The following is an 18950-nucleotide window of genomic DNA, read 5'->3' as shown; positions in this document are numbered from 1 at the left end:
GTCAGCAAAATCAGCAAATTTCCGAGATTCGACCACTTTTTGACCAACTTTGGTCCCAAAATCGTTGCGGTCAAAGGCGAAATCGTTGTGGTCAACGTCTTCTCCACACAGGGCATGAAAGAGTAGGGTCTTAAGAATACTAGGGCGTCGAGGGAGGCCTTTTCCGGCAACTAGATTGGACACAGTGGCCGCCCAAAGTCAGCAAATTCAGCAAATTTCCGAGATTCGACCACTTTTTGACCAACTTTGGTCCCAAAATCGTTGCGGTCAAAGGCGAAATCGTTGTGGTCAACGTCTTCTCCATACAGGTCATGAAAAAGTAGGGTCTTAAGAATACTAGGACGTCGAGGGAGGCCTTTTACGGCAACTAGATTGGACACAGTGGCCGCCCAAATTCAACGAAAACTGCTACTTTCGGAGATTCAATCACTTTTTGACCAACTTTGTGACGTTACTGGACCCAAACCCGAAGCCCTGGCCAGTCCGAGCCTGACATTTTCTCACGATACTACGCGCTTCTTTTTCAGTGTGCAAGCTTGGCAGATCTGTTCTGAAATAAAAATGCCACTTTCGAAATTAACCTCGACACGACCAATCAACGCGGTGATCAATTATTTGGAGCGAATGCCCGTTTGTGCTGGTGTCGGCCCGCGTCTCTCTCTTTGACGTGGCAGTCCATCGCCCGCTCCGCTCCGCCCCGCCTGAACACACGGGTTATCCAGGGCCAGGGCCCGGCCAGGGCCGCCGGGTCGCGGCAGATCGGCGGGTCGGCAGGTCGCACCGGGTCAATGCGGGAGGGAAAGTCAAGGTCACGCTCGCCGGGGACTTTCTCGGGTTGGAGGCCGCGGCACGCTTCATCTCGGCGGCGCGTCTCTGGGACTCTGAGTCACCCCCTCCCCTCCCGCACCCTCGGAGCGTGCCACGCCCAGAGCGCCGCCAGAGCAGCGCCCCGGGGCCCAGCGGGCTGTTCTCGAAGAGTCGTCTCGTCGCTCTGTCTCTTTCGCGCCGCCACGACACGCGCCACGAGTGCGACAGCGACGGAGCGACGGGCGAGGCTTGGGAATGGAATGAGTCGGCGGGGCGGCCGCGTCGCGGGGATAGCTCTGGCTGCTCTGGCGGTGCCGCCGCTGCCGGCGTTGGCGGCCCGGGAGGCAGAAATAGCGACGCCGTGCGTCTCCTTGCGGTTCCCAGGGAGTGGGGGCGGAGGATGCCGGGGCGGGGCGGGGCGGGGCGGGGCGGAGGCCCGCTGCACCGCACCTCCAAATTATGGTCAGGGCGCCGCCGAGGTGGGGGCAGCCCGTGGGAAAGGGGGGTCAGGGGGCCGTCGGGGCGGCCGCCACCAGGGGCCCGCGGGGGTCGCGGGGGGCAGGGGGCGAGGGCGGGTCAGGGGGGCCCCAGAAAACCAGAGGGCCGCACCCAAAGCCGCGGATTCTGCTGGTACGCGTCAGCGAGGAAGGTTTCGTCTACCGTTTGCCCTAGGTAAAGTTCAAGTGCTAGCCGAGTCCGGCCTGGGGGTCACCTTCCGCCCTACCGCCTTACTGTCGCGTGGTCGTCTGGTCGCGTGTGGAGACGGTGATAATAGTGCGACGCAGTGCAGTGGTGAAGTTTGTGAGCCTTCGAGCGCCCCGTGCAAGCTCTCCTCCCGCCCCGCCCGTCGATGGAGGACCCCTGAAGGACACCTCCAGGATAACAGTGATAAAAGTGATGCCTGCGCGGCTCGGCGCGGCTCGGCCGTGCTCCCCGGCCGCCCGAAGCCTTATCGCCGCTCCCAACTTCAGGACGGCGGCCTTGAGGGGCTGCCCTAGACTGCCTCGTGCTCCGTCCTCCCCGTCTTCGTCCTTCGGGCAGACGCCGCGAGCCTCGGCCAGATTCTCCGTCGCTGCACCACGCCGGACTGGAATTTCCTCGTCCGCGTCACGGGACGGGGAATTTATGAAATGTGCGCGCTGGCCTTCAGGGTGCACGCTGCTCCCGAACACAGTTGTCTCTCTGGCACTCGCAGGGCGTGCCCTTGTAGGTGCGAGAGAGAGGAATCAGTGTGCCGGGCGGTCTCTGGGGCACGGTGCCGTCCCAGCGGCCTGGTGCCCTCGTGCACCGCCGGGCCGCGGGTCGCTGGATGGTGTGTCATGGTGCGGCGCGGTGCCTGCCGGCCTGAAAAGGCTCCCGGGCAACCTGTTGGTCGCGGAGCCTGCCAGCCCGCCAGTCCCCTCGGGGCGCAGAGGGCAGGGCAGAGGGCCTCGGGCACCATCGCGAGGCAGGCGCGGGCGGCAGGATGACGTCACGCGTTTGCGTCTGTATCAAGCCGGGAGTGGCCCGGAGTGGCTCCTTTTCATTTCGGATCAAATTTCACGCTCGCCTCCACCGGAGCGGAGCGCGGAGCGGCAAGGCACGGCACGGCCGGGACGGGGTCAGGCGCAACGTCATTTCAAAGTTGTCCTGGCGTCTAGAGGGTCTGCAGGGTCTCCTTGTGCGTGCGCCGCGCGTGATAAGGCCACTTTAAAAAGTGCCCCGAGGAGAGCGCGGCCCGGGCGGGCGGCCCGGAAATGTTTCCCCCGAGAGGCTCCTTGCCGCCCAACTTACAGATGTGATTTATGCTCGTCAATGACCCCCCCCCCCCCCCCGGCCCCGCACCGCGCAAATATCGCGCGGCACGCGGCGCAGCCGTGACGAGAAAGTAAACGGGCGCGTCAATTTTTCATACTTCGGTTGGGTCCCGCTGTAGTGCGCCAAAGTTCGCGAAGATTGTCAGCAGGAAGCGACAAAGTTCCGAACATGGAGGGCGGTGGCGGCGGTCGGGCCGCGGGGTCGGGGGAACTTGACACGGCATCGCGCAGGGTGGGGGGCGCGGGGGAGGAGGGCGCGGAGGGGGGAGGGGGGGGGGAGGAGGGGGGCGCGCTGGACGGCAGCCGCTTGGTCCTGTCCAAATGTGGGTCGCACTATTTTCAATGCCCGCCGAGAGTGGGAGAAAGACGAGGCGCGGGGCGGGGGAGGGGAGGGGGCGCCGACGCCGCGTGAAAGTGGAGGGGGAAGGGGGCGCTACTCGTGGGAGCGGAGAGGTGCGGGAAAGGGGGGACGCGGCCGGGGGTGTGGTGGGGTGGGGGCACTTAATTGGCTGCTTCTTTCCTCCACTGGTGCGATCAGAGCTATCAGGTGTCTGGAGAAAAGACAAAGTCTGAAACCACTGCCTTCTGCTGTACTGGTCCGCACGCCGGGAAGCCGGAGGTTCCCGATCACTAACGCTGCAGTCGGGAGGGGCGGCGCATGAAAATCCACTCAGATCGCACCGCGAAGGCGGAGCAGGAAGAAAGGGGGGGGGGCACCCGGACGAAGCTTTGTCTTGTACCAAACACCCAGCCGCCCCCGCGCTGCCGGCGCGGACAATAAAATCGCGATCGCCAAGCCGACCGTGCCGCGCCCCGCCGTCTATTCCTTCTTTGTGCCCCCCCTCCTCCTTCGACGCGCGTGCCCCGCGCGGCCCCACCCTTATAAGTCGGTTTCATTTCGGTTCGACAGAGATGGGCTCAATTTGGGAGCGTCCCGGCCACGGCACGGTGGCCCCTGCCGAGCGAGTCCGAGGAGTCGCCTCTGTCTCTCTCGCACCGCCGGGGGCCCTCGGCGGGGCCCTCGGCGGGGCCCTCGGCGGGGCCCTCGGCGGGGCCCTCGGCGGGGCCCTCGGCGGGGCCCTCGGCGGGCAGCGCGTGCACTCCCTGAGCTGGATAATCTGGCACAGGCCAAAGGGCCAGGCGGCTAGAGGGCCAAGTCCAAAGGGCCAAGCCCTGTGCTTGTAGTCGCGGCGCTGGGTTGCAGCAGCAGGGCCCGCCCAGCCCGGCCCTGTGTGAAGTACGGCTTCATGCCTCATAACGGTCCCCTCCCCGAGGATGAGCCGCCCGGCAGGCCGATCCAGAACACTGCTTTCGCTGCTCTGTCCCCCTCGCACTCACAGGGCACTCCGCAGAGACAGACAGCGCCGCCGCACCGCTCGGAATCATCATGGCCTCACGATAATGGCCCTCTCTGTTGTTGTTTGCCGCAGAAACTAAAGCAACATGTCCAAGAAGTCCGGCTCCACCAAGAAGAAGGCGAAGCGCTCCGCGTCCAACGTCTTCTCCGCCTTCCCCGAGTCCGAGATCGCCGCCTTCAAGCAGGGCTTCCAGATGATGGACTACGACAAGGACGGAGTGCTGGGCAAGGAGGACCTCCGCCAGACCTTTGACTGGGTCGGCAGGCCCACCAGCGACAAGGAGCTCAACGAAATGCTCTCCGAGGCCGACGGTCCCATCAACCTGGTCAACCTGTTGGGCATGTTCGCCGCCCACATGTCCGGAGGTGAGGGCAATGTTAAACTTACCACACGGCATGGACATTTTTTTAAACGAAAAGTTGTCTATAAATATTGCGAACAAGAGAACCATGGGTTCAAAAGCGAAGGCGGCAAGGCAAGGCAGTCGGCGGAGTGGAGCCGTTTCTCAGGCTCGACGATCCCCTGTCCGACTGCCCTCCTTTCTCACCCCTGCCGGCCATACTCAATCTCCCCTGCGTTCTCCTCCTGCAGATGCCTACGACGACCAGACCGTGAAGAACGCCGTCTCCGGCTTCGACAAGAACGGCAAGGTGGACCTTGAGCTGTGAGTATCGTTTCGTTGGCTCCGCGCCGAAAAGGAAAAAAAGGAACAAAAATGGGCTCGGGATACGCGCACGTTTGTTGAGGCCTTCGCGCCTTCCGTCCGAGCACGTAGGCCGGCCTCCCTCTCGCTCTTCCCTTCGGCGATAAAACAGAACCAAGTGATGAACAGCCGTTTATAGTTCGAGGGAAACTGCTTGGCGTGCTACCCGCCTGACAGCACGGGGCGGTGTGTGAGTGTCAGCTTGACAAAAACGTTCAAATGCCTACGTTGCTCATCTCGAGGGGGTTGCTCCACGAGATAAAAACTCCCAAAAGAAGAATCAAATTTTTCTGTATTTCTTTTTGCAAGTGGGCACGTTTTCCCGCTAACAAGGTACGGAAATTAATCGCTATTCGCAGAACCGGCGCGCTGATTCATTGCCGTCGCCGAATCGCGCTGCCGATAGTCGGAATGGAGAGGGATGGCGGAGCGGAAAGTCGGAAACAAAGGACAAGAAGTACACGGCGCGTGTTTAAACCGGGGAGGGGAGGGGGAATTACCATAAAGCAGTTCGGCGGCCGCTCAAGTGCCGTAATTTCGGCGAGTGCAGTGCCGGCGGCGGCCGGCGGCCCAAACGGCCCCGCGAGGTGTACCTAAACAAGGGAGGCGCGTCTTTCCCGCGGGTCGCGGTCGCTCGCTCATTTCGAGGCGTAATTTACGGAGCGACCCTGACAACGCGCTCGACTCCACTCGGGAGCCGCGCTCGCTCCGTCGGGGAAGTTTGGCCGGCCAACAACTTTGGTCAGGTAACATATGTTAGTTCCCCCGCCTGAAGCTTGAAGGGCGCAACGGCGCAGCCTGGCCGGCCGGGCTGGCGCAGTGCTGCCGTGCCGAGGCGAGGCGGCTCCCAAGAACACGCGAGTAACTGTCGAATAAATCGGACACAGTTGCGAGGCTAGCCGGCCGGGCCGGCGGGGCGTGCCCGCGTGTTCCAGAAAGCAGCAGCCGTAGATCGAGGAGCCTGGAGCCTCCCCTCCTTTCGCTCCAGATAAACGCCCTCCGTTCAAACTGCAGTTCGCTAAGAGGCCCGCCGTTTTGCCTTTGTTTCGGTTTGTTTTCGCACCGTCTTCACCGCCACTTCCGCCTCCCCGATTCTCCCGCCAAAACCGTCGTTTTCTCAAACTGTGGCTCGTTGCAGGCTCCGCAAGAGGCTCACCACCGAGGGCGACGACCCCTTCTCCAACGACGACCTGGACACCGTGTTCGAGGCCCTCGGCGTCGACGACGAAGGACTCGTCAACACCAACGTCCTCATCGAGGCCCTCAGCTCCGGAGCCGGCTCCGGCGAGGAGGCCAAGTGAGCGGGCCGCACCATCTGAACGAGGACCGGCAGAATCCCGAGCACATCACCCTGGGACGGGACGAAGACAGACAGAAAGAAAGATGATGAACGTGTGCAGTTGTTGATGACACCGAACACACTGAACGGAAAGAAACTCGCAATGGAGGACGGAAACAGGAAACCCACCAGCAATCAAAAAAACCCTTCTCATAAAGACGTTGTTGTTATTATGTCCATCCTGAAAATGACGCCTGTGTACAAACAAACCAAAAATAAATCTTGACAATAGCTATTTGTATTCCGCCGCTGTTCCTTCAATAGAACGACATTCCGGATGTGCAAAGAGGCATTAAAATACCCCTGTGCACGCTTTCCAAATATTGTAATTTCCCGAAAGCACCAAATATACTTGCACAAACTTTTTCCAGAGTTAATTTAAAACTTTCCAGAAATCAAAGTAAAACACAACCTTTCTTTCAACAGAGGGAACTGGTATAAAAATAGAGGAACAACGGGAGAGATTGCTGACTTGTTTTATTCGTCACTTGAAGGGGACATTAACATAAACAGACACACACACAAATAAGCACACAGACACACTTCGAACAAACTAGTCCGCCCACGAGGACACAGTAGTCCTCGGGCTGTAGGGCGAAACGTAATCTACTGCGACTAAGCGTATCGTCTTCCTTTGTGGATTTTCATCCAGAAAATATTTTTTCAAGATTTTTTTTTAAAAACGAGTTTTATAACAAAACTTAGTTCAGTCACCTGTTCTTTTTTTTGGGGGGAGGGGGGAGTGGGAAGGGGGTACACGGCTGCTGTGTCCCCTCAGGCAGCACTGTGCCAAAATCGAAAACCTGTGTGTGCAATGGTAAATTGTATTAGGAGATGAGAGTGTCCCCAACCCATAGGATTACAAAACAAAAGCAAAGAACAGATAAAATAAATAGAATTCCAGGCGGCACTGCCGAATAGTCTGAAACAAAAGCCTACATTCGTCGGCGTGTCCCTCCCCTCGCGGCTGGAAACAAATAACCACAGCCAAGGATGGACATGGACGTAAGAATATTCGTTGTTTAGCTGGTTAATGTAAATTAAAACGTTACTCTTCAATAATACTTCACGAAGCGTAATATCACACCGTAGCCCGTCGTCGAGCTCGCAAGGCAGCGCATTCAAAAATAATCTTCTTTTAGCTTTTTAAATAATTCTGTACAGTTTGGCAGAGAGGATTTGTTACTTACATACTGAGGCAAAATAGCCACAAAGATTCGTCCATAACGAAATATTTGACACTTCACCAACAACACCTAGTTGATTATTTTTAGGTCAGTCCGCGCGCCCCACACTTGCAGTGCGTGGGCGTTTTGCCCCTCCATTCCCTTCTCAGGTCGCGTCGGGCTTACACTTATATTTACAATCATTGACATGGAAAGAGTCAACTTAGTCGTAAAATTTAAATCGACAAACAACAAATTTTTTTTTCAAGAGAGTAGTTGGAATAGTCTTCAAAACGGCTCGCACCCGAGGGTGACAGGCCGTCTATGAGGCATTCATAAAAAATACAATTATTTTAGATTCTAAGTACAGTTAGTAGCCCCAGGCCTTCATTGGCTTACACGGTGCACACAAAGGCGTCAGGGACAGCTATGCAGCTCGACAGTCTTCAATGAAAACTCGCCATGTCTTAACAGAGAGATAGTAAAGTCTATATTTACAGAGGTCTCCACGGCCATGGCGCCGCATGGCGCAGAAACAAGGACACAAAGTCTAAGGCGCGTGTTGCCGGTATGGTTCTTCTGCTTCTTTTGAAACGACAGAAGAGCCCACTTCATTTTCTGATGGGACACCGGCAACGCCAGGGCGCTTTCACTTAACTCCAACACCTAGCCCACTCACACACACTCACACACATGCACACATTTATGTACAGCATCACACGGGTCGACCACTAACAGAGACAAACACACGCGCACGTACACATTCACTCACACTGACAGGCACACACACACTCACGCAACACATTTTCCGGCCGGCACGTTCACAAATCAGCGCGTGCCGTCGACACTCTAAGTCACTCACACACATGCAGGCCGAAATCCACAGTGAACGGCCGTGCCGCGGGCCGGGCTGGACTCTCTGGGCTCTGTGGTAAAGCCCCGCCCCGCCCCGTCCCCATTCATCATGAAGCGACCGCGTGGAGCCCCGGCCAGGCCCCGCAAACCGGGGTTGGGGCCGCCAGGGCCGCCAGGGGCGCCAGGGCCATCGAGGTGGGGGCCGCGATGGGGCGTCGGGGCGGGCCAGCGTCCAGTGCGGCGGCGGCGATTTGGACGGACGGCTGACGCAGGCTGACGCACGCTGACGCACGCTGACGCCGCCAGGCTTTGTGCTTCTCAGCTTGGCAGCGCTGACCTAGTCGAAGTCTCCACGTCATGCGGGTCATCTGGAGTCGGAGCCGTTGTTCTGGTCGCTGTCCTCGCCGGACAGCAGTCCGTATGCCGAGGGCGCGCCCTTGGCGGGGTGTTGCGCGCCGTGCTGCGCGCTGTGCTGCGCGCCGTGCAGGTGGTCGCGGTCGCCGGCGCCGAGGCTCGCTCCCACGGCCAGCCCGCCCGTCGACGCCGTGCCCGCCTCCATGCTGGCCAAGCCCGTGGCGGCGCCCCCGCCAGTGCTGCCCGCGCCGATGAAGCTGGAGTTGGCGTGGTACACGGCCGTGGGGTTGTTGGCGCGCACGCCGAGCTGCGAGCCGTCCGAGCCGCGCCGCGTCTGGTTGCTGCGCTGGCTGCTCTTGCGGCCCGCCACGCCGCACAGGCACCTGCAACACCACGAGCAGGGCCTTCATGAGCACAATCCGGGGGAGAAACCGCCGTCTGCCTGCCAGCCGGCCCCGCCCATGGTACTCCCTGAGCAAATCTAGCATGCACCAGAGGGGTGAGGGAGGGTGGGGCTGTGCCGGCCGTGCCGAGCGCCGGGGGCTATGCAGCCCAACACACTCGTAAGCAGGCGAGGCGCTCGGCGCCGGGCGGCACGGCAGGAGTGTCCACCACGGCCTGGCCGCAGTGCCCGCCCCGGGGACGGGTTGACACGGCCCCAGGTAGGTCCCGCAGGTGCCCGCTGGCTGCACCCCCTCCCCTCGCACTCTCCCCAACACGACACACACCCTCTCCGCCGCAGTGGAGTCGGGGGAGCAGAAACAGGGAGGGTTCGTCGCGACCGAGTCGCAGTACCGCACCAGGAAATCCAGGCTCGTCGGGTCGTCATGGCAACGGTGCGGCCAGGCCCGGGCCAGACCTAGAGAAAGCGGTGCGCCCGAGCCCGTCGAGATCCCCGTGCCGTGATAGGTCAGCGGGTCCGCGGCTCAGTCAAGTTCTGAAGGCTACGCGAGACAGCGTGGCGGGGCCAGGCGGGGCGCGCGGCGACGCCGAGGCCCTGCTACACTAGAAGCGCAACGCACCTGCAGATGATCCGCTTGAAGGCGAACCGGAAGTCGTTGGAGAAGAGCGCGTAGATGCAGGGGTTGATGGCCGAGTTGCAGTAGCCGAGCCAGAAGAGCACCGAGAAGACGGTGGGGTTGATGCACTCGGGGCAGAAGGCGCGCACCAGGTACATGGTGAAGAAGGGCATCCAGCAGCAGATGAAGCCGCCCACGATGATGCCCAGCGTCTTGGCCGCCTTGGTCTCCATGCGGAAGCGCTTCACCTGCAACAGGAAGGACCCGGCGCTGAGCGAGGGACACCAACAACACTGCCGTGGCGGAGGAGAGTCCGAACACCGGCAATCAAAACAAAATGGCGCCGCTGTAATAATAACAATAAAGGTAAACCTTCGAACGCGGGGCCCTCGCCATTATTAAAGATCGATGCCGTTCGGGTCCGCCGCCTCCGCCGCCTCAGCCAGGACGTGTCCTCGGTGGCGGGCTGGCGGGGCTGGAGGGGCTGGCGGCACGTCGCACCGTGACCTGGCCGGGGCCGGAACACCGGAACACCGGTTGTTAGGCGGTCCAGTTTCCTAGGCGCAAACACCATCTACTACGTGTCGCCCCGACGGAGCGGGCAGGCAGGCAGGAGGCGGCGGCAGACAGACGGAGGCGCCGTCGTCGTGAAGGGACCAGGAAATGAAAGGATTGCAGCCCGGAGCGGCGGCGGCGGGGGCGTGCGGAGGGCGTGGGTGCGCCCGAAGGGGCGGGCGGGGCGTGGCGGGGTGGGGCGGGTCGCTGCGGGGAGGCGGGCAGCCTGACAGCGTCTAACCCGGTCTAACCCGTCAGTGCGTGCTGCGTGCCCGGGCCTGGGCTGTGTCTGGCCGTGCCCCCCATGGCTTGCCCCAGCCCCGTCGTCACCCCGTCGCCCTGCCTCGGCCAGCACCAGCGAGCAGCAACGAGCGGGGCGAAAGTCAACAATACCGAGAGGCATGCCGGCAAAACGGTCCCCTCCCACTCCCGCAGGTTCGTTCCGAACGGCACTCCGTCCCTCTCGGCCCGTGCCTAGCAGTGTGGGCGCGCCGAGAGTGCGAGAGGGACAGAGCGATGAGAGCGGTGTTCCAGCGCGCTGTCCATATAGCGCACGGCGCGGCCTCCTCTGCCTCCTCAAGGCGCGTCCTGGTCGGTGAATCAGCCGGCCCATCTCATAACGCGGCCTCCGGAGAGGGGCGGGGGCAGCGGCGGCGGCTTATATTGTCAGAAATAACATTTTATGCTTTCCATTTGAAAAGGTAATCGAGATTCGTGGGTCGGGCCGGGCACGCCGGTGGTGGCCGGCGACGGTGCGGGGGCTGGGGAATGGTTTGTGTACGCAGCGCGCGCGGCACAAAAAGTTGACACTAACGAGATAGTTTGCGCTGCGAGGTACCAATCAGCGACCGTGACAGCGTGACATAATCAAAGTGAAAAGCGCAGGTGGAAAAGCGGCTCGTCACGTGACGCCACTGTAAACGCCTCAGCCGACCAATCCGCCGTTCGTTGCCTTTCTTCGCGGCGCGCAGGTCGATGGCCGACATGGCCGAGGGCTCAATTAGCACCCCGTCGGCGCCCCGTCCGCCTACAGTGCCGCAGCCGCGAGTGGAGGGGGGCATGCCGCCGAGCATGGCCGAGGCCGTGGGGCGTCCGTCCGTTATCGGCAGGGACGAGGGCCTCAATCAGACGAGAGGCCGAGGCCGGCCGGGGCTGGCCGCCGGAAGCGCGTTGAAAGGCAAAGGCCGAGGCGGACACACTGCGACCTCGCTTCGACCTTCCCTTCACCACCATCGCAGGCATCGCCGACACTTGCCAAATTTTTCATTTCGGCGCCGCGAAAAGCCGGCCAGCCTGCCAGGGCCAAGGCCAGGGCCGAGGCTAGCACTAAGGCCAGGGGCAAGGCTCGGGCCGACGCCAACTTGACCGAGGGTCTGGCTGTGCCAGGGCTGTGCCCTGCCCTGCCTCTGGGAGGCTCACGATGTTATTATCTGACGCGTTGTCTGCCTCTGCCACTGAGCACGGCGCCGTCACGAGGGCCACGGCCACGGCCTTGGACGACCTTGCATAGCCCCGGGGTCCCAGACCACGACCCGCCGGCAGTAGCCAGCAACCCACCGACCCAGCACCAAGTTTTAGCCAGAGATACGGGCTGCCCGGCACCACGTGAGCCGGGGCCGGGCCGAGCCGGGAGGATGAGGATGAGGTCGACTAGGGTGGCCACTCGTCCCGGAAAAGGTGGAGGGGCGCCTGCGAGGGAGGGTCGGAGCTTTGGCACTGGAGTTTGGAGAATGCGGTTTGCCTGGAAGGGCTCGACCGCCTAGCTTGCAGGGTCGGCCAGTCCAGTACAGCGAAATAGAAAGAGGAGGGAATAAATTTTTTTTTTTGCAAGGTTTCTACCCTTGTTTTCCCCGCCGACTCCGCACCCACCCCCTGCAGGCCCGCTCCGGCCGTCTCGGCATGTGGGTCGCTGTCACGCTGTCACCCAGCCGCGACCGTTCCGCCTTTTTGAACAGAACGCGAAATAAAAATGCCGCGTCTGCCGGCCGGGCACTTCCTGCCGTTTAATTTCGACTTTTACCCCCCCCCCTCGCCCTGGCGAGGTGCAGCAGCAACCCTCCCGCGCGATCCCGCCCGACGACAACAAGGCCGTCGGCGAGACGAGCCATTCACCGTGCGCGCCTCACTGAAAATTAAAATTAAAATTACCGTAACAACAACAACAACAACAACAACAACAACAACAGCAAAATTATATCTCTCCTCGGCGCGACAAGCAGCGCTGTGGACTGCGGCGTCACCAGAGCGCCGCTCTCGACGCGCCTGTTTCTGCCGGGATGGGGTGTCGAGTCGGGCAAGCCGGGGGGGGGAGGGGGAAGGGGGATTAGAAGCCAGTACATCATCCCCGTCAGGACGGCTGCGAGTAAGGGTTGGTTATCGCACGCGGGGCACAGGCTGGGCGAGAGGGGAGGGGGGAGGAGGAGGGCGTTACAGGTTACCATGACAGGGCCGGATTACGGGGGCAAGGATGAATGCTCCCCCTCCCGCCCGCTTCGCCCCCCACGCCGCTGGCTCATTCGGCGCGCCGTTTTAAAAGCGAGCGCGCGGGAAAACGCACAAGCGTGCGTTTAAACGTTTACACACGAACGCACTCGACTTGATGGCGCCATGGCGCCGCCGCGCGCACGCGACACTGTCGACAAATGAATGGCTTGCCACCCAATAACGCGCGGCGTGGCTCCGTTGTTGTTGTTGTTGTTGTTGTTGTTGTTGCTGTTGTTGTTGCTGTGAACAGCTCGGAAGGGAAGGACCCAGGGAAGAGTTTCCTTGAATTTATATTTACTTGGAATGTTTGGAGTCGCAAAAAGAAGGGAAGGCCGGGATGAATTTAAGAAAATGCGAGAAAAAAAAATACTTTCCACCGGAGAGGAAAAAGGGGCAGGCCGAGGTTACTCTCTTTCCAGTGCGCACGGGGCGGGGCGGGCAGTTCGTTTCCTTCTCTCTCTTTTTCTGTTTTTGGCACACATTGGGCTGTTGGCGCACGCCGGCCCTGCCAGCACGCCGCTCGGGTGAGCAAGTTCTTGCACCTTTCCCCCCTGAGCCAGCCCCGGCCCTGCAGACTGCTTTCCGGGGGGAGGCCCCTCTCTCTCGCACTCGTGGAGGCAGTCCCTGAGGGTGGAAGGGAGACAGACCGACGGGGAAGTCCCGCCCGGCATCAGCGTGCTGGGACGCACACTCCGCACTCCGAGCCGAGCCGCGGATTCGGTCCAATTTAGTTCCCTGATCTGGCTCGGATCTGGCTCGGATCTGGCTCGGGGTAAACCGAACACGGTGCCGAGATGAGGGAGTCCTGGCGTCGGGCCTGGCGTCGGCCTGGCGTCGAGCGCGGCGTCGCGCGGATTCGGCCTGAGCCTCCCCGCGCCGTGTCTGCTGCAACGTACCTGAGCCTTGATGTTCCGCTTGCCCATCTTGGAGATGAGCTTGGGCTTGTTCTGCTCCTCGAAGGTGGGCGACGGCGTCAGGTCGCGGAACTCGCGCAGCTCCAGGTGGTTCTCCGCGCTGTCCCGCGTGCACTCAGACTCGGTGGAGGAGCGCCGCCTGCGGACTGGGAGGCCAAAACAAAAAATTCAGTCATTTTTTTTGGAAAGAAACAGGAGAGCTTTTTGGACATGGCATGGGCACTCACATAGGTTCCGGGCGTTGGACACTTTGAGGTGGCAGGAGCCCGGCCGGTGGATGGTGCTGCCCATGGGGGTGGCCACCATGGTGACGGTCGACGGCGAGGCCCCGTTGGCGGCGAACACCCCGCTGGCGAGCCCCGTCGGCGACGAGGCCGATGAGAAGGACGACTTCTTACTGGCGCTGGGAGACGACAGCGGGCCTGTAAGGCACAGAGACTCAGTTAGTGCACCAGTCGCCCTAAGCTTGGCGGCGGCGTGGCGGCGGTGGGCCTAAGTCCACAGAGAAACCATTCCGCGGGTGGCGCGACCCTCACCCGCCCCACCGACGTGAGGACACGCTACACTGGCGCGCGAGTGAAGCGAGCTCTGAACGAGAGCCCCTGTGATCGAGAGGGTAGGCAACCCAGCGCGCGCGGGTGTCGCGCGGCACGGCCCGCCCGCCATTGCCAGGCGCTTCACCGTGCCTCGCCGACTACTACCCACACTGCACAGCCATCCCGCGGAGAGTCGCTCGTCTCTCTCGCACTCGCGGGGCGTTCCGTGGGGGTGCGAGAGAGACAGAGTGACTGCCGAGCGCAAAGTACGGGTCATGGCGCGCATACGCTCCGCGCGGCTCCGCGATGAATCGGCCGTGATTCGAGCGCCCCGCCCCGCAGGCTGCCTCCGAGCGGCGGTCTCTCTCGCACCCACAGAGCGGGGGTGCGAGAGAGACGGGGCGACCGAGCCGCGCCGTTCGGAGCGAGACCGACAGGGCGCTGGCTTGTCATCACCGAAGCCACCCTGTACTCTGTCCGACTCTGTCGGGGTGCGCAGCGCGACCTGTTTTTAGCGATTTCAGTGACGGGCAGGCGGAAATGCAGCTAGGCCAGCATGACGCCAGGCGGGGGGCTCGCGTGGGAGGAGGCGTGTGAGTGTGTGAGTTTGCGTGGGGGCGTGCGTGGGCGGGTCGCCCCCTCCCACGGTGACACGGTGCCACAGCTGTATGCTGATTTGCCTTGCCGGCAATAGACTTTGCAGGGGAACGCAGCAGCCGCGTGATGCAAAAGAGCGGGTCCCTCTCGCACCCATTCGGAGAGGCAGAGCAACGGTGAATCTGCTGAGTCGTTCGACAGGTTCCCAGAAATTGGCAAACTCCCACGGAATCGGCTGGTGCCGCTGCTGCTGGTGCCCGTGCCTCTGTGGGTCGTCCCGGGCATCCTTTGGCGTGCGCGTCATTCGCGTGGCCTAGCCCGGCCTTGCATGGCCTCGGTGCGCTCCAAACGGCTCCAACGGTTTGAGTCTGTGCGGCGCTCTGTCCCGCTCAAACAAACTGCGCCCGGCGGCGCGGAGGGGCGTGGAGGGGGCGAGGCCCGCGGCGCGCGGCACTCCGATCGGTTTAATCAACGCCTCCATCGGGCTGTCGGCACCTTGGATTGCATCGCATCAACCCCCCTCCCTCTCCCCCTCCCCTCCCCCGACACTGTCACGCCCCTCTTTCCCCCTTTTCGCTCCGAAGCGGACGTCGAATCTCTAACCGGCCTTTGTGCATTGTGCACGCGGATCCCGGAGGAATAAAATTTCAATCTCTCAATTCCTCTTCTCTCCCTTTGCCCCCCGCCTTGCCCCCGCCTCTCCAGACAGCGTGCCGTTGCGCCATGTTCCATGCTCAGCCGCGCATGGCGCCGCGTACCGCGCCAGCGCGCCAGCCGAACGCAAGTTTTCGCATAACGGGACAGTTTTTCACACTAACTGCGCGCCGGGAGGGCGGGGCGGCGCGGGGCGGGGGGCTTAATGCAGCGCAGCGCGCTTCGCGGCGTTCGCTTCCGCGAGAACACGACTCCCCGAGATTCCCCGCCTAGCGCGGCCCGGTTTGAATAGTCTATACCGCAATCACAGCTGTCGCTAGCGGGCCCAGCGGGCCTGGCGGGCTTGCCGTGTACGAGTCTCGGCCTAGGCGCATGCCTCAGTCCGCAGTCACGGCCTCGACTGGCGAGCTAAGCCTCGACGCAGGCCTCCGCAGCCGCCAGCCACGCCACGCCTCGCCACGCCCACGCCTTGATTTATCGTCTCTCTCTCTCTCTCTCACACTGCCAGCACCACCCCCACCCGGCGTCTCAAAGTCTTGTTTGTTTAACCCCACCAGATTAGGTTCAGACGGGGGCACTTAATGAGCCCGTCCGTGTTCCCTGTTCCCATGACGCCGTTCGAGGCCGTCGCCACGCCGCCGTCTCCGCGGTCAGCACCTGCAGCGCCGCCATCACCCACTTCTTCTTCTTCTTCTTCCTCCAAGTCCTTGAGCCAATCAGCGGCGCCGGCTAATTCGATGAGCGAGAGATAATTATTTTGGGCCGCTCCGCCTACACCGGTAACTCGATTTGTCGCCCAAGTTTGGCGGCCGAACCGCACTACGTCGTGAGCTGGCCGCGGTTTGCACAGCTTCGCCATTCCGCCACCTTTATTTCTCATCCTTTAAATATTCCGGCTAGCGGGCCGCGTAGCCACGCGTAGCAGTCGGTGGTCACGCGGCGCGGCACGGCACGGCACGGCACGGCCCCGAGTTTGCAAGTCAGGAGCGGTCGCGCTTTAGGAATTAGCCCAATGAACGCCGGGCCGTGCGAGACGGAGACGCCGCCGAGTTTCCGGGCGGTCAGTCTCTCCTCTCCCTCGCGCTCGTGGGGCGTCCCGTGAGTGCGAGAGAGACAGGCCGACTGCCCGCAGCACGCAACGCAGCCCCGCCGACGGCAGGGAGTGTCGTCCCGTCGGCTGGCTGCCTGGCTGCCTGCCTGGCTGCCTGGCTGGCTGCCTGGCTGGCTGCCTGCCTGGCTGGCTGCCTGCCTGGCTGCCTGGCTGCCTGCCTGGCTGCCTGGCTGGCTGCCTGGCTGGCTGCCTGCCTGGCTGCCTGGCTGGCTGCCTGGCTGGCTGCCTGGCTGGCTGCCTGGCTGGCTGCCTGGCTGGCTGCCTGGCTGGCTGCCTGGCTGGCTGCCTGGCTGGCTGCCTGGCTGGCTGCCTGGCTGGCTGCCTGGCTGGCTGCCTGGCTGGCTGCCTGCTGGCTCCGGCTGGCGCCTGGCTGGCTGCCTGGCTGGCTGCCTGGCTGGCTGCCTGGCTGGCTGCCTGGCTGGCTGCCTGGCTGGCTGCCTGGCTGGCTGCCTGCTGGCTGCCTGGCTGGCTGCCTGGCTGGCTGCCTGGCTGGCTGCCTGGCTGGCTGCCTGGCTGGCTGCCTGGCTGGCTGCCTGGCTGGCTGCCTGCCTGGCCGCCCTGGCTTTTGGAAGCGCTTAATTATCCCAGCACGCCAAAGTAGCGGAAAATAATGCGCGGCTTGCTTACATCGGGGCGCGTAAATCATCCTTCAAATAATTATCTTCTCATTTCTTTTAGAAAAAAAAAGGGGAATTCACCTTTTTTGGCAGAGTTTATGCGAGATTGTGACTAATGAAAGAGACCGCTCCTATTCGCTATCGCTGCCCCTCCAGCCCCTCCAGCCCCTCCAGGCCATTCGTAGGTGTGAGTCGCTCGCCTCCCGCGGGGCTGAGGGGGGGGGGGACTTTCGTGTTCTCTGTTCCGACAGTCAGAAATAAGCTGACTTCCCAAGTCAGTTGAATTGACATCAGTATGTCGAAGTCACTGTCGATAACTCAAAACTTGGGTGACGTCACTGATAGGGCGGGGGCCGGTCGAGGCCCGGGAGGGAGAGCCTCATCTGCAGGGAGGCTGCGGCTGCCACGACGGCGACACTGGACCGGTCATCCCTCGAAAAAAAAAAGTTGTTGAGAAAAAATGGTGCTTGCATTTACTGACACTGTCCCCACAGTTGGCGTTTCGGAGAGCGATTTCTGACGGTGGGCTCGTCGAGCGTGGATCCCAGAGAGAACTGGGCCCTGAGCCTCATTCGAAAGTCACCATGGAGGGCCTTCTCTCCCAGAGTGGGGCGCCGCACCTAGGCGGAGGCAGCGGAGGCACGGTTCAACCGGGGGGTATAAATTTGGGTGTCGGCGAGTGTTGGCGTTGGACGAGCTGGCCGATGGTGGGGAGAGACACGGCGGGACAATGGGGAGGTTGATGATGAAGAAGGGTGATGACGGTGTGAGCAAAACGCGGAGGAGGAGGAGAGGGGTGGGGGGAGGAGGTTGCCGTCACGCCAGTCGAGGCGAACAAAGACAAGGGACATTGTCTCGATGAAAAGTTTCAATTTACGGCCCAAAGGGCTGAATACTGATTTCCTTCAGACTGGCTGGGCTTGGCTGGGCTGGGTCGGAGCCCTGCCTGCTGGCTGCCTGCTGGCTCTGCCCGCCGCACGCTCCCTGGCCGCACACCACCGCGCCCCGCCCCGCCCCGCCCCGCCCCGCCCTGCTTGGCTGTCTGCCCGCCTCATCCACTGCGATGAGCACGTCCCCACTTCCGTCTGTCAGTCGAGATGATAAAGGAAAAAAAAGAACGGAATAGGGGAAAATAATACGCGGAGTGAAAAAGAACACGCGAAACGGAAGCGGAGTGGCGTGGGAAGAGGACAACAACGGTGGGATTGGGCCGGGGGAAGAGGGGCGGCGTGCGGGGGCAATGTAAATATACATAAAAAGCCGGCGCGGGCCTCCTTGGTTACCGCGGGCCGTGTTCACTGACTATTACGCGCGGTACACACAATCATCTGCAAGTACAAGCCCCGCGCCGCCCCGCGCCGCCCCCGAGGAGGCGGAAGGCCTCCTCCCTCCGCCCACCCGACCGCCTCCTTCATTTCCGCGAGAAAAAGTTGCCGGTCCGTTCCGTCCGGGACGGTCCGGGACGGTCCGGGACCTCACCCACCAGCTCGTCGCCGAGGCCGGCCAGCCCGCCAGCCGGGCCCCAGTTTACTCAGGGTTAACGATATTTGAGTCTCGCCGCCCCGCTGTTGCGACGGCCGAGGCGACGGTCGAGGCGACGACCGTCATGAGGGCGCGGGGGAGGAAGCCCAAGGCACCGAAGGCACCGAAGGGCAGCGCGAGTCAACACACCGCGACGCTACGCGACGCTACGCGACGCTACGCGACGCCACGCGACGCCCTCGGCCTCCGCGGCCTGCCCCCGAGGGCGGCGCGGGGACTCGCGGGACTCCCCCCGCCCTCCCCCTCGACCTCGACTGTCTCGGCGGCGGCGCACGGCGTTGGTGGGCCTCGTGGCCCCGAGTCGCGGAGTCTCGTCGCGGAGTCGGGCTGAAGCAGCTTTGAAAGTCGCGGCGGCGCGCGCGTCTCTGCGAGTCTCTGGGAGACCGATCGCCAAAGTCGCATCGTTCAGGGTCACCCCTCTCGGCCCCCTCCCCTCCGGCGCCAAGAGTCTCGCCAAGTGATTAAAAGGCAGAGCAAACCTCGCAAATTGCCGCCAGGTTGGAATTTTGGGCGCTCCGCGCTCCGCAAAAAGGGGCGAACCGA

General features: G+C 62.2%; 2 protein-coding genes across 2 annotated transcripts in view; one reads left to right on the top strand and one right to left on the bottom strand.

The window, feature by feature from the left end:
* Positions 1–1375: 1375 nt before the first annotated feature.
* Positions 1376–6244, top strand: LOC117641310 (myosin regulatory light chain 2-like). The gene is made up of 4 exons (XM_034378519.1): positions 1376–1479; positions 4034–4326; positions 4553–4625; positions 5803–6244. Exons 2-4 carry the CDS (start codon positions 4047–4049, stop codon positions 5963–5965), a joined length of 516 nt encoding a protein of 171 aa, XP_034234410.1. The 5' UTR covers positions 1376–1479; positions 4034–4046; the 3' UTR covers positions 5966–6244.
* A 533-nt stretch (positions 6245–6777) lies between these two features.
* The window catches only part of LOC117643382 (octopamine receptor Oamb), a 63944-nt gene continuing 51771 nt past the window's right edge, over positions 6778–18950 (bottom strand). The window contains exons 8-12 of the mRNA XM_034382240.1: positions 13578–13772; positions 13333–13496; positions 9401–9645; positions 8559–8761; positions 6778–6806 (exon numbers count right to left, since the gene is read on the bottom strand). Coding sequence (XP_034238131.1) covers positions 6778–6806; positions 8559–8761; positions 9401–9645; positions 13333–13496; positions 13578–13772 — 836 coding nt within the window. The remainder of the gene's footprint in view (positions 6807–8558; positions 8762–9400; positions 9646–13332; positions 13497–13577; positions 13773–18950) is intronic.

Source organism: Thrips palmi, unplaced genomic scaffold, assembly GCF_012932325.1.
Source record: "Thrips palmi isolate BJ-2018 unplaced genomic scaffold, TpBJ-2018v1 HiC_scaffold_1, whole genome shotgun sequence".
Lineage (NCBI taxonomy): Eukaryota > Metazoa > Arthropoda > Insecta > Thysanoptera > Thripidae > Thrips > Thrips palmi.
The sequence above is the reverse complement of the archived record's forward strand: the minus strand, read 5'-3'. Positions and strand labels throughout refer to the sequence as shown.